Source organism: Zophobas morio, unplaced genomic scaffold (genome assembly GCF_036711695.1).
Source record: "Zophobas morio isolate AGI-343-1 ecotype UQ-CSIRO unplaced genomic scaffold, CSIRO_AGI_Zmor_V1 ptg000002l, whole genome shotgun sequence".
NCBI classification, from domain to species: Eukaryota; Metazoa; Arthropoda; class Insecta; order Coleoptera; family Tenebrionidae; genus Zophobas; species Zophobas morio.
The window spans coordinates 13,184,319-13,196,459 of record NW_026972107.1 but is presented as its reverse complement, the minus strand read 5'-3'; the positions used below and the strand labels follow the sequence as shown (position 1 = coordinate 13,196,459).

The window sequence follows — 12,141 nt, the reverse complement described above, 5'->3', positions numbered from 1 at the left end:
TTCAGTGGAAATGTAATTTATTCATTGCAAAGCATTTCCACAAAACAAGAAACCACTGCAATAAAATGTTTGCATAATACCGACATTACGCATTTAAAACAAAACAACAAGTGCATAAGTAAACAGCAGTCTGCTGTTTTATGACTAAAATTTGTCAGCAGTGGTTTTAAACTGAAGCAGTTAAATTTAATAGATTTCTGTATTGTATTTAACTATTACCTAATTTGTCAATAAAATTATGACTAAATTCTGTTTCTGCCTAAGAAATTCATTGTAATAATAATAATAACAGTTGTCCATTTTTGTATATGCAACCAACAATACAATAGCGAGAGATGAACAAAAATTCACATTGCCCTCCCATTCTACGTATTTTCAGTTTTTTTTTTTTCATTCTATGAAAGATACGGTCTACACGAGGAGGGTAGAATATTCCACCCTCCTCGGGTCTACACATGAGTCTACTTTTTTGTGGAATTTCCGTTGGTAGTAAATTACCATCGCCTTTTACACAGGGATTCTTACAAGTTAAATGCGATATACTCACCATATTACAAAAAAAGCAGTTACGTCATATTAAAATGATATTTGCCCCTGCCCCCATTAGAACATTAAAAAGTCGCCGCCCATGTGGACGATAAATTCGTCACGATTCAAGAACAACTTTTTTGGTCGCCGGAATTAACGTTATTGATTAATGAAATATACAATAATGTTTCTTATTATTAATTCAGTTATTCAAGTTGAGTCCATTATGTATTAATTAATTATTTAATTTAAAAAAGAACAACCTGTAAACTAGCAGATCCGTTTAATAATAATAACTTCTTAACAACAGGGGGCGCGTCTACATCTGTCAAAAATTGAAATGTGAAAAATAATATTATTTTGTATTTTATTAAATTATTACTTTATTAGAACATATTGACCTAATCACCACAATGGTAAAAACACTGTATCCTAAAATAATCTTTCTAAACCACTTTTTGTAGAATATTTTCAAAGCATTACAGAATGGTGTAGCCATAACCTCAAAACCTCTTTTTCGACTAATGTCCAATTTACCAAAAGCCGCAGAAGAAGGTGAACTCGATAAGTTGTATAAGATTGTTGAACTAGAATTAAAGGGGCATGATCCAGCGGTTTTAAAAAGTTTTGTAAAGTTTGCTACAACGGCTGGAAACCATTTAGATATCAAATCAACTACGTAGTGTATTTTATTCATGCTTTAACCTGTGTATATGTCGTTTTTGTAGGTGGGATTTACGTAAACCGATACATGATCGACGTAGTGTATTAAAGTCTGTACATATTTATAAAAAGCACCAGGTGCAATATGAAACCAGAACATACTTTAGTTTTATACAATACAAACATGTTACGGGAAGTACAGCTGACACACTTTTGGAATATGTTGAACGTAATCTACCAGAGGGTGTAGCATTAAAGGCGACAAAGGCACGTATTTATTATAATATTGTAGTAAATTTTAATTTTTTTGTTGTAGGTTGAGTTACAGGCACTCCCAGAACATTTAAAATCTCCTTAATAGTGTCTAGCGATTTAGAATAAGCCTTGCCAATTTAGTAGTAAATTTTTTATTAAATAAATATTCAAGTTTTTTTTACCCAACATTAGCATATAAATTACAAACCTAGAACTGAGTGCTGGAGGCTGAACTAAAACTTATAATAACGCTTGTGACACAATTATTATACATATAAAACTCCTTCAAACAGTGTTTTTTATTACAGTTGAAAAGAAAAACAAATATTGCTAAACAGTGAACATATTTTATTGTGAAGTTTATTTTTTCTAAGCAACTGATGACAGACTTTTTTCGTTACGAAGTGAACGATAAAAAAGTAGTATTTTGAACCCGAGATTCTAAATAGCTGCGTGAAACAGAATAATTTACACTCAGGAATTTATCGAATCCAATCCATCACATTTAGTAGTGTTTAAATATTTAAACGATTTGAGCGTCATTGCCCAAAAAAAAATGTTGCTATCCTCTTTGCATATAAATTATGTAATTAAGTAAAACGGTTGGCGACAGCGGTGTCTGTCGATGAATTAAGCAGAAATATCGATTGCAGTAAAAGCTACATGTCCTCGATTTTTATTTGATCTAACGTCCCGAAGAGGGCGCCACTCGAACTAACTTCACTTAGTCGTTAAGCTATCATAAAAACAATATATCCTATCGATTTCAACGGACTGTAAATGTGCTGTAAAAATAAATTCGTTATTCTCCTGAAGCTTGTACTTTGTTAGCAACTTCTCTATAAATAGTCAAGATCAACCGATTTAGGACGGGTCTCCGCATTATTTATGAGGATGTTTGCCAACTCAGCCCCCACTCCCACCTTTTCGACTTTAAAATAAACTTTACTGTTAAAAATATGCAAAATCCGCAAAACATTGTGCACACAAAACATTACGCAATGAAAACATTTGAGTAGGTTTTTACTAGTCAAAACCCCTATTATCGACCCTTTTGGCGTCTAGCCATCGGGGTAGGTCAAGCTTAATCCCGACCTATCCGGAATTGCAGGTAAAGTGCACATTACCGCAAATTAATTTTTAACGGTGGTTTAAAATAAGCATCTAGTTTGGCTTGAAAGCCGTATTGCTTGAGCCAACAATCCTGCGGCTACGTGATTAAAAAGGGCCTTGGAAATCTTCAAACGATTGCCCAGTGACATTAAACAGTTACAGCCAGTTACGAAGAAAGAAATTAGGAATGAGTATTGATTTCGGGGTGACCTTTTTCCGCACTGACCTTCTCAATAACTGCGCATATTTAGGTTTTTCAATAAACTATATATTTTAATAAATATCAGCGACTATAAATCATAAGGGAGGAAAATTTTACTTACTAGGGGAGATTTACGACGTTCGGTCGAAAAGGTTCTGGCTTAATCAGCGCTTATCTCGACGACGTGGTTATTTTCTGACTTTATGGTTCACGTATAATTCCAGTTCTGGAATAATGAATGCTGAACCATATACTAGATTAAAATGGAAGGTCAGGTTGATTGTTGTAAAAATCAGTACTTAGTCACATACAAATCGACATTATTAGAAAGCGCACACAAAGATTACATACACATATTTTAAAAACTTGTTGCTGTTGTGTAAATTTTGGGACAAGCAAGCTGGCTACAACCGGACCTTACTCAACCCAAATTCTGGCGTAGTGATCGTCATAATGGCACTTATTTTATTTCTTTTATGATTTGTTTATATAATATCAACCTTATTAGCACTGCTTTGGTAAAATTGTATCCGTCTGAGTGCCAATTTCATCGTAAAATGTGATAACTAGATTACTACATTTTAAAATGGAATTAGCGGATAGACCATCAATCACTTATATTCAAGGAAACGGGAAAGTTTGTTGTGAGTTTTTAAAATAGCGAGTAACGTGACAAATTAACACCTGAGTCACTAATTTACAAATTACAATGAGTCTAAACTTCTCGAACACGGTATAATCAATCATCGAGAAATAAATAGACAATTTTAAATAGAGGTTCAGAATGAATTCGCTTTTGCATTAGTTAATGGTGCCGTATACGTCAGTAGAGAAAGTTAGAGCTAGAAAGAGAAATTAATACACACTGTAAACGCCACTTGATAAGGTCCTTGGTGCATCGACTTTTCAGTTGCGTCATCGCTTACGGAATAACGGTAGGTCAAGGCCTTCGTGTCAAAATAAAGACGGACAGTCTTCCGGATTTTTGAAAACGAAATTTCTCTTAAAAAAAATCAATAAATATACCATATTTATGAAACGAACAGAAATTGATATTTGCAAATAACAAAAGGGTAATTGAATACATCTACATTTTGTTTGACGTTTTTACGAGTATCGGTTGTCATTACACAAGGTAAATCAATAAAATACAAAAGTATTTTTCTTCGTAAGTGTATCGTTTCAACAGTCGCTTTCTGTATTAAGTTTTGTTTCGTTTCACAGAACGCCTTATGATTTAATCATAGCGGAAAACTACGAATTAAAAAATTTCATAGCTGAATTTATTACAAACTGGATGGACCAGCATCCTTTCCTGTGTTTGTAAGACCTCCGCTATATTTAAGGCTGCCATTAATCAGAGTGGTATGTAACGAACAAATTTACAGCCGATGCCCCCGAATGTTACTAAATATACATCAGTAGAATTATATGACCTACAAAAAAAAATGTAACTCTATTAACATTACGAAACTGTAAGAACTGATTTCAATAAGAACGACATACATAGAACAGTGGAAAATTTTTACTGGGTTGATTTTATTAAATGTTACATGTACAATGAACTCGCACTGTCACATTTAGTACATTTATATTTACACGTTAGTTGCGTAAAGAAGCATTTACATACAGTAGGTCGACCCGTTGAATTATAAATATTAAGGGCCACTTAGTATGCCTTGTTAAATAATAATGACGCGTATGGAGTGATCTTGAAATTTTGATTCGTTGAATTGATTAACCGCAGGTTTAATTTAACTACGGTTTTCTGCCATAAACGGAACGGAATAGTGTAATGGTGCCTTTACAAATGTCTGCTCAACATAATGGGCACAGCATAAAAGTGGTAGGTATTTGCGATTGCCAGTTCATGTAAATGCTCCTTAACTGGCCTTATTATTCATTCATCGAGGTGGGTACAAGTTCACATTCTTACCAAGCTTTTTGCAAATTAATTTAATAATGATGTCTAAAAGAATGAAAGTGGAAAGGCAGAGGGAATAAAAGCTCAGAAATTTGGTTTAATTAATAAATACATTTCGGTACGAAATTTACAGAATTCAGTTAATTCGATTTAATAGTTCTTTTGAAATGAAATTGTGAACCTAATTTTATTTGTTTTTTTTTCTGCTGAGTTTGTAAAGGTAAATTTGAGCTTATCTGAATACTTGTTATCGTTTTATACAGGTGGTTTTGTAAATCACACAGATTATCAATCCCGCATATTGGCTGTTGTTTCGACCGAACTTAGAGGGATCGTCGTTAAACAAATCAAAGTCAGTTTTTGCAGTCATAAATAAATAATTTAATACCCACATATTCTTTTCACCTTAGGTAACACTTATTGATTATTTAACTTTAAACTCCAGACATATCTATTAAAAATTGAGTTCACATTGCACAAGTTCGTTTCGGCTATAAAAAACCTCGATCTTAAATAAAAAAAAATCAGGGTCCGGGCACTAGGCCAGGGTTTCCGCACTTTGTAGGTTTTAATACGACAGAAGATCATTAATTTATTTGTTCAACGTTACGAGCTGTAAAAGTTAAGATATTCTGCGTTTTTTTATTAACTACACTATTATGTTCAGAACCTTTTGTTCCACACTGTATTCTTGTCATAGTAAATCACGATCTCCCAATGCGTCGATGCATAATTTCGATTTATTAATAGTCTCATGAATGAAATCATGCGAACTATTTTCCAACTATCTAATATACAAATAGCACGTGCCTTTTTGCTTTCCTCGTTCCGCGAACCGTCATCTCACCACGCAGTAAAATAAAATTTTATATCAAACGCGAATTTATACGAGTGACGTCGGCGATAAAACAAACAGAAATTAGACACCAACGCAGCAGAATGCCTTTCTTTTTGGAATCTTATTAAATGGACGATGACGATGACGTCAAACGCAATACATGGCGCTAACTCTTTGACGCTCACCCAATTGTGATTTAAATGCGTACCACGCATATTGTGTCACATTGTTAAATGCCAGCGCGTACGGCTATTAATAATCAAATTCGCCAGAGTTACTCTCCAATGGGCATAAAAACAACCAAGGCTGGGTTGTTATTTACCGGGCATTAACAAGACGGAGTCAATGTCTCGATTAAAAATCAAAACAAACAACATAAAAATTGGTCGTTAATTTTTTTGCTATTTATCGACATTTCAAATGTCAATTGTTGGGGAAGAAATTAGCGTTGTGTTGTTATTAGGACGGTTTGTTTGTCCTTGGAATGTTTCCAAGGTTGTGACCGAAGATGGTAGATAGCGACGCTCAGTGGTTTGCATATTGTTACGATTGACGGACGAATAATAAATCGGGTGTTGGTAAAACTCAAAAATTTATTTCTTCAGGTCGAATTACAACACTATCTATTGCGACGAATATGTACAGAAATTATTCCGGCGCTCTCGACTGTCTTCACTGGATGAATGAATCCATTACCTACGGTCGCCTCTATTTAAACCCATAGTCTCTGATCGAGATCCTTCACGAACATCCATCGCGACTCCGCTTCGAGACTCCCCTGGACGCCGCTTCGAGACGCTCCAGACCTGTCTTTATGCGCCCGCCTCTCGGCCGTCAACAGCGATGATTCACCCATCAGCGCCGTGCGTACGTCCAGAAGGCTCTCGACCGCCATAGGCGTCGTACTGGGGCGGCGTAAGGGTGTATTTCGTAACACTGCCCCCCTCTTCAAATCCGATCGTCCCGATCGGAAGCATCTTCGTTGTTTCCTTCGTACCGTTTTAGTCGATCGAGATGAACGATCTTCATCTTCGTCTTTGGTCCACGTTGGATCCGATAAACTACGTCATTTATTCTAGTGACGATAGTGTATGGACCTTCCCAATCAGGAGCCAGTTTTGGGCAACGTCCCTTCTTCCGTCGGGGGTTATACAGCCACACTAAGTCATCTTCCTGGAATCCGCCACAGTTGGCCTTCACATCATAACGGGTCTTCATTCGGTCACTGGCAATCTTGATCCGGCCCCTCACTAGTTCATGCACGTTGACCAACTTCTCTTTCAGTTCGTCCACGTAGTCACGTACTTCCATTGGTTCTTCGGATGGCAATCCAAAGACTAGGTCACAGGGCAGCCGCAGTTCCTTCCCAAATACAACGTGAGCAGGTGTTTGGCCCGTGGTGTCGTGGATAGCTGCGCGGTAGGCCAGCAGGAATAGTGGAAGGTGCTGGTCCCAATCCCTTTGGTGCTCTTCTACCACTTTCGAAAGGTGTTGCTCCATAGTCCGATTGAACCTTTCCACCATGCCGTCGGACTGTGGGTGTAGTGGCGTTGTCCTTGTCTTACGTATTCCCAGTAGCTGCATCACTCTTTGGAAGACGTTGGATTCGAAATTGCGTCCCTGGTCTGAGTGAAGTTCCAAGGGGACGCCAAACCTACTGATCCAATTGTCAACCAGTACTTTCGCGACCGTGACGGCTTCCTGATTTGGAATGGCATAGGCATCTGGCCACTTGCTGAAGTAGTCGCTAGCCACCAGGATAAACTTGTTGCCGTCGTTTGTTACAGGGAACGGACCGGCCACATCGATGGCGATTCTTTCGAAAGGTGCCCCAACATTATATTTCTTCATCTTTCCCCTCGCCCTGGTATGAGGACCTTGGCTGGCCGCACACGTCGTACACTTGCGACACCAACTTTCGACATCGTCACGATGACCTACCCAATAAAACCTCTCCCGGATTTTCGACAAAGTTTTGTTCACTCCGAAGTGGGCTCCAGATGTTCCGGCATGAACTTCCTCTAAGACCTTGGAAACCTTTACCTTGGGGAGGACCAGCATCGTCTTAGAGGTACGCCCATCAGGACTCTCCCACTTTCGCTTCAAGAGCCCATTTTCCATGACCAAGGAATCCCATTGGGCCCATAATGCCTTCAAACTGGGGGATTGGTCGGACAATTCTGCCCAGCCGGGTCGTTTGACTCCTTCCTCCTTCCACTTTAGTATTGGTCCGATTATGTCGTCTGCTTCTTGCTCACGCTTTAACCGCGCCGTTGTCCATTCTTCATCTTGCTCAAAAATCGTCCGACGAACGGGCAGGTTCCCTTCTTCCGCGTCGATCCTGTCGCAGTGCTTGCACTCTCCACACGGACGTCTTGACAAAGCGTCAGCGTTGTTGTGAAGTCGACCCGCTCGGTGTTTGATCCTAAAGTGGTACTGCTGTAGTCTTTCCAGCCAACGCGCTACTTGGCCCTCGGGATTCTTTATCCGTAGTAGCCACGAGAGGGCAGCGTGGTCGGTCCTGATCAGAAACTCCTGTCCGTATAGATACTTGTGGAAGTGGTTGACGGCTTTGACAATGGCTAGCAGTTCCTTCCTTGTGGCACAGTAATTTCTCTCTGGTTTGGAATGTAATTTACTAAAATATTCGATAACCCTTTCCTCCCCATCTTGTATCTGCGACAATACGGCCCCAACTCCCGAGTTACTCGCATCGGTATCGAGGACGAACCTTCCTTTGTCCCTGGGGTAAGCCAAAATGGGGCTGGTGCACAAAGCCGTCTTCAGTCTCTTAAAGGCCATCTCACATGTACTGCTCCACTTGAAAGTCGCCTTCTGCTCCGTCAGTTGGTGTAACGGTGCTGCGATGTCGGCATACCCTTCTACAAATCGTCGGTAATATGTGCAGAGTCCCAAGAAGCTTCGTAGTTCATGCTTGTCTCTTGGTATGGGCCAATCCCGGATAGCAAGAACTTTCGTCGGGTTGGTTTCTATTCCTTTCTCCGACACGATATGGCCCAGGAATTCGACTCTTTTCTGGAAGAGCGAGCATTTCTTGGGATTTAGTTTCAAACGAGCCTTTTCCATTCGTTCTAGCACCTCCTCGAGATTCTTCAGATGGTCGTCAAACGTTTTGCCCATAATCATGACGTCGTCGAGGTATACCAGACAGGTCTTCCATGTCAGTCCTTTTAGCACCATCTCCATCAGCCGCTCGAATGTTGCTGGCGCATTACATAACCCGAAGGGCATAACGGTGAAGTGATAGAGGCCACTTCCGGTGGAGAACGCAGTCTTTTCTTTGTCGTCCGGGTGCAAGCCTACTTGCCAGTAGCCACTCTTCAAGTCCAAGGTCGAAAACCACGCCGAGCCGGATAAGGTCGTCAAGGTATCGTCTATTCGAGGAAGGGGGTAACTGTCTTTCTTCGTGACGTCGTTCAGTTTCCTGTAATCGACGCAAAATCGGGTAGTCCCGTCCTTCTTGGTAACCAAGACTACTGGAGATGACCACGCGCTGTTGGATTCTTCAATTACCCCATCTCTCAACATGTTGTCCACGAGTCTTGTAGCTTCTTCTTGTTTGGCTAGGGGTAGTCTTCGAGGAGCCTGACGGATCGGTTGCGTGTCACCAGTGTTTATTCGGTGTTCTACGATGTTGGTCTTCCCGAATGGTTCCTCCTCTGAGGCGAAGACATTACGGTGCCTACGAATGAGTCCTTTGGCCAGTTTTCTCTCACGAGCAGACAGCTGGTCCCAGTTGACCTCCAAGCCTTTGGTATCCCCTTCCTTAGACTCATTCTCAACGTCTTCTTCCTCGCAGTTCAATACTCGGGCGACTGGCTCACACATTCCGATAATCTCCCCTTTTCTAATATTGACTGCATTGGGAAACACGTTTGCCACACGTAAGGGTATGTCACGATCGGTTTTGACTAGGGTGCTCGCGATCAGGAGCTTGTGGGTCGAGTCATGTGCCGGCTGCACCATCCCCAAACTGTATCCGGGGTTCGTCTCTACTCTGGCGGGGACGATGACTTCTGCATTACCATCTACCTTCGTTGTCTGACAGACCACTAGTCTGACTGTTGCAGCTTCCACATTCGGACGTCCCAACACAAATTCTTCGGCTCCGAAACGCAGAATTTTCTGTTCTGGGTCGATCATTAAACCATACCGGCTGATTAGGTCCATACCCAGAATGAAATCGTCAGCGATTTCCGCCACCAGAATTTCATGCTTTATTCGGAGTCGACCGAGCTCTACATTCACCACCGCTGTACCCAGAACCGGTGTTGTTTCTCCCGTGACCGTCTTCACATTCGTGGCGGTACGTACTGATTTAATTTGGCAATTTTGTAACCTGGATCTGCGTGCAAGGGACACTTCGGCTCCTGTGTCGATGATGATCTTCGATTCCCGTCCATTGATTTTTCCGCTGATTGTCGGACTGTCGACGCTCCCCGCGATACTTCTAACCATTACAGTTGTTGGGGCTTCTCTTTTAGCAGCCAGTACGCGCCCCGAGATACCGACTGCCTTTAGTTTTCCTGCTCCTGATATAGACGAGGTCGCGGCTGCGATCTCCTCATCGGCCCTGGCGATCTAACACGGCAATCCCTCCTAACATGCCCTTGACGCCCACACCTGTAACATTCTAGGCGCCCTCCATGTTGTCTAGAACTGCCCGTCTTGATTTCGGCAATTATTTCGCGGGCGAGTTTCTCAAAGTTCTCGCTCATTTTGTCGAGACTCTCTTGAATAGGGTTTACTTCGCCCTCAACCCCAATGCCTCGTATCTTAACGTTGGAACGAGGTGAGCTGTTGTATGCGGCGTCCACTTCTAACGCTCGAATCAGCGCCTCGGATGGTTTCTTGAACCCGGAGATTTGCAGGACTCTTCTTACCTCACTATCTCTTACGCCGTTTACGAAGGTTTCTGCTGCCAGTCTGTCTTGGAAGTCTTGCGGAGCTTCAGGATAGGCGAGGTGTACCAAACGTTTAACATCAGCCGCAAACTCCTGAAGAGATTCACTACTCTTCTGAATCCTAGATTTAAGCTGCGCTACGAAAACTTGCCGGAGGTGTTCATCTCCAAATCTGAGTTCGAGGGCGGTCGTCAAAGCGGTATAGTCCTTCTGGTTCTCTTCTGATAATGTCTGTAGAATCTCCAGGGCCGCACCTCGTAGTGCTACTACCAAAACGGTCGCTTTCTGTTGGTCATTCCAGCTATTCGACAAGGCCGCAGCTTCAAATTGCTTCTTATAAGTAGTCCACGACGTCTGCCCATCGAAAATAGGGGGTTGAACTCTCACCGGACTGAATTCTGCAGGGGTCGCAATTGTAGGTCGTGGTGTTTGCAACCTTTCTTCGAGCTCCTTGATCTTGTTTTCCATTTCATTTCTCACCTCGTCCACTTCATTTCGCACGACTTGGAGGATTTCGCTTCGGCTGTTCAAAAGTGTAGTTTGCATAGCTTTTAAATTTTCTTCCATTATTCTTTGATTTTCTTCCATTATTCTGCGATCTTCTTTTCTATTTTCTTCCATTATTCTTCGATCTTCTTTTCTACTTTCTTCCATTATTCTTTGATTTTCGCTCAACATTTTCATCATTTTTGTCAGTTGTTCCTCCATGTTGGCTGTTTGCGCTCTTGTGGTAGTCGGCATAAAATTTTCTTCTAGAAACTTCTAGAGCCTTGACAGATGTCAATTCTCGAAGCCAATGTCAGGTGATGAAAGTCTAATTCCGTTATTCCACTCTTACCGCGGGAGAGAATTTTCTCGAAAGTTCACTTTGTTCCGGTCTCCCCTAGTAGCACCAACCAAATTCGAATCCCGATTTATTTCACAATTAATCCCACTCCTGACACCAGTGTTACGATTGACGGACGAATAATAAATCGGGTGTTGGTAAAACTCAAAAATTTATTTCTTCAGGTCGAATTACAACACTATCTATTGCGACGAATATGTACAGAAATTATTCCGGCGCTCTCGACTGTCTTCACTGGATGAATGAATCCATTACCTACGGTCGCCTCTATTTAAACCCATAGTCTCTGATCGAGATCCTTCACGAACATCCATCGCGACTCCGCTTCGAGACTCCCCTGGACGCCGCTTCGAGACGCTCCAGACCTGTCTTTATGCGCCCGCCTCTCGGCCGTCAACAGCGATGATTCACCCATCAGCGCCGTGCGTACGTCCAGAAGGCTCTCGACCGCCATAGGCGTCGTACTGGGGCGGCGTAAGGGTGTATTTCGTAACAATATTATCATAACCGGAGCTGTATATGTAATTTGCAAAAAGCGCGAAAATAAATATATCAGAATAAAAATAAATTGCCTATTATCGTTAGCGCGAAGTGACGATAGTCATAACAATTAATATTGACGCCGCTATTAGTAACAATTAATTGATACACACGCGTAAAATTTTATTATTAAGCAGAAACGGAATGAAATATGAGATGGCAAACTAACAGCCCCACTTCAATTTAACCAAAGCGCATTAAGCTCGACGACTGGATAAATCCGGATCTACTAACTGGTGGACATTAATTTGCCAATCTTTATTGACACAGCATAAACAAACATGACAATAATTACCCGACAACGAC

General features: G+C 41.3%; 1 protein-coding gene across 1 annotated transcript; it reads left to right on the top strand.

Annotated features, from left to right (window-relative positions):
• Window positions 1-848: 848 nt before the first annotated feature.
• Window positions 849-1,632, top strand: LOC135144786 (small ribosomal subunit protein uS10m). Its single transcript, XM_064076900.1, has 4 exons — window positions 849-944; window positions 993-1,207; window positions 1,257-1,458; window positions 1,508-1,632. Exons 1-4 carry the CDS (start codon window positions 942-944, stop codon window positions 1,547-1,549), a joined length of 462 nt encoding a protein of 153 aa, XP_063932970.1. The 5' UTR covers window positions 849-941; the 3' UTR covers window positions 1,550-1,632.
• The last annotated feature ends 10,509 nt before the right edge of the window (window positions 1,633-12,141 follow it).

What these genes read in the sequence shown, in the direction of transcription:
- LOC135144786 (XM_064076900.1), top strand. An exon ending in TTAGATATCAAATCAACTAC is followed by an intron (nt 1,208 to 1,256) that starts GTAGTGTATTTT and finishes TCGTTTTTGTAG; the next exon opens with GTGGGATTTACGTAAACCGA. An exon ending in TAGCATTAAAGGCGACAAAG is followed by an intron (nt 1,459 to 1,507) that starts GCACGTATTTAT and finishes TTTTTGTTGTAG; the next exon opens with GTTGAGTTACAGGCACTCCC.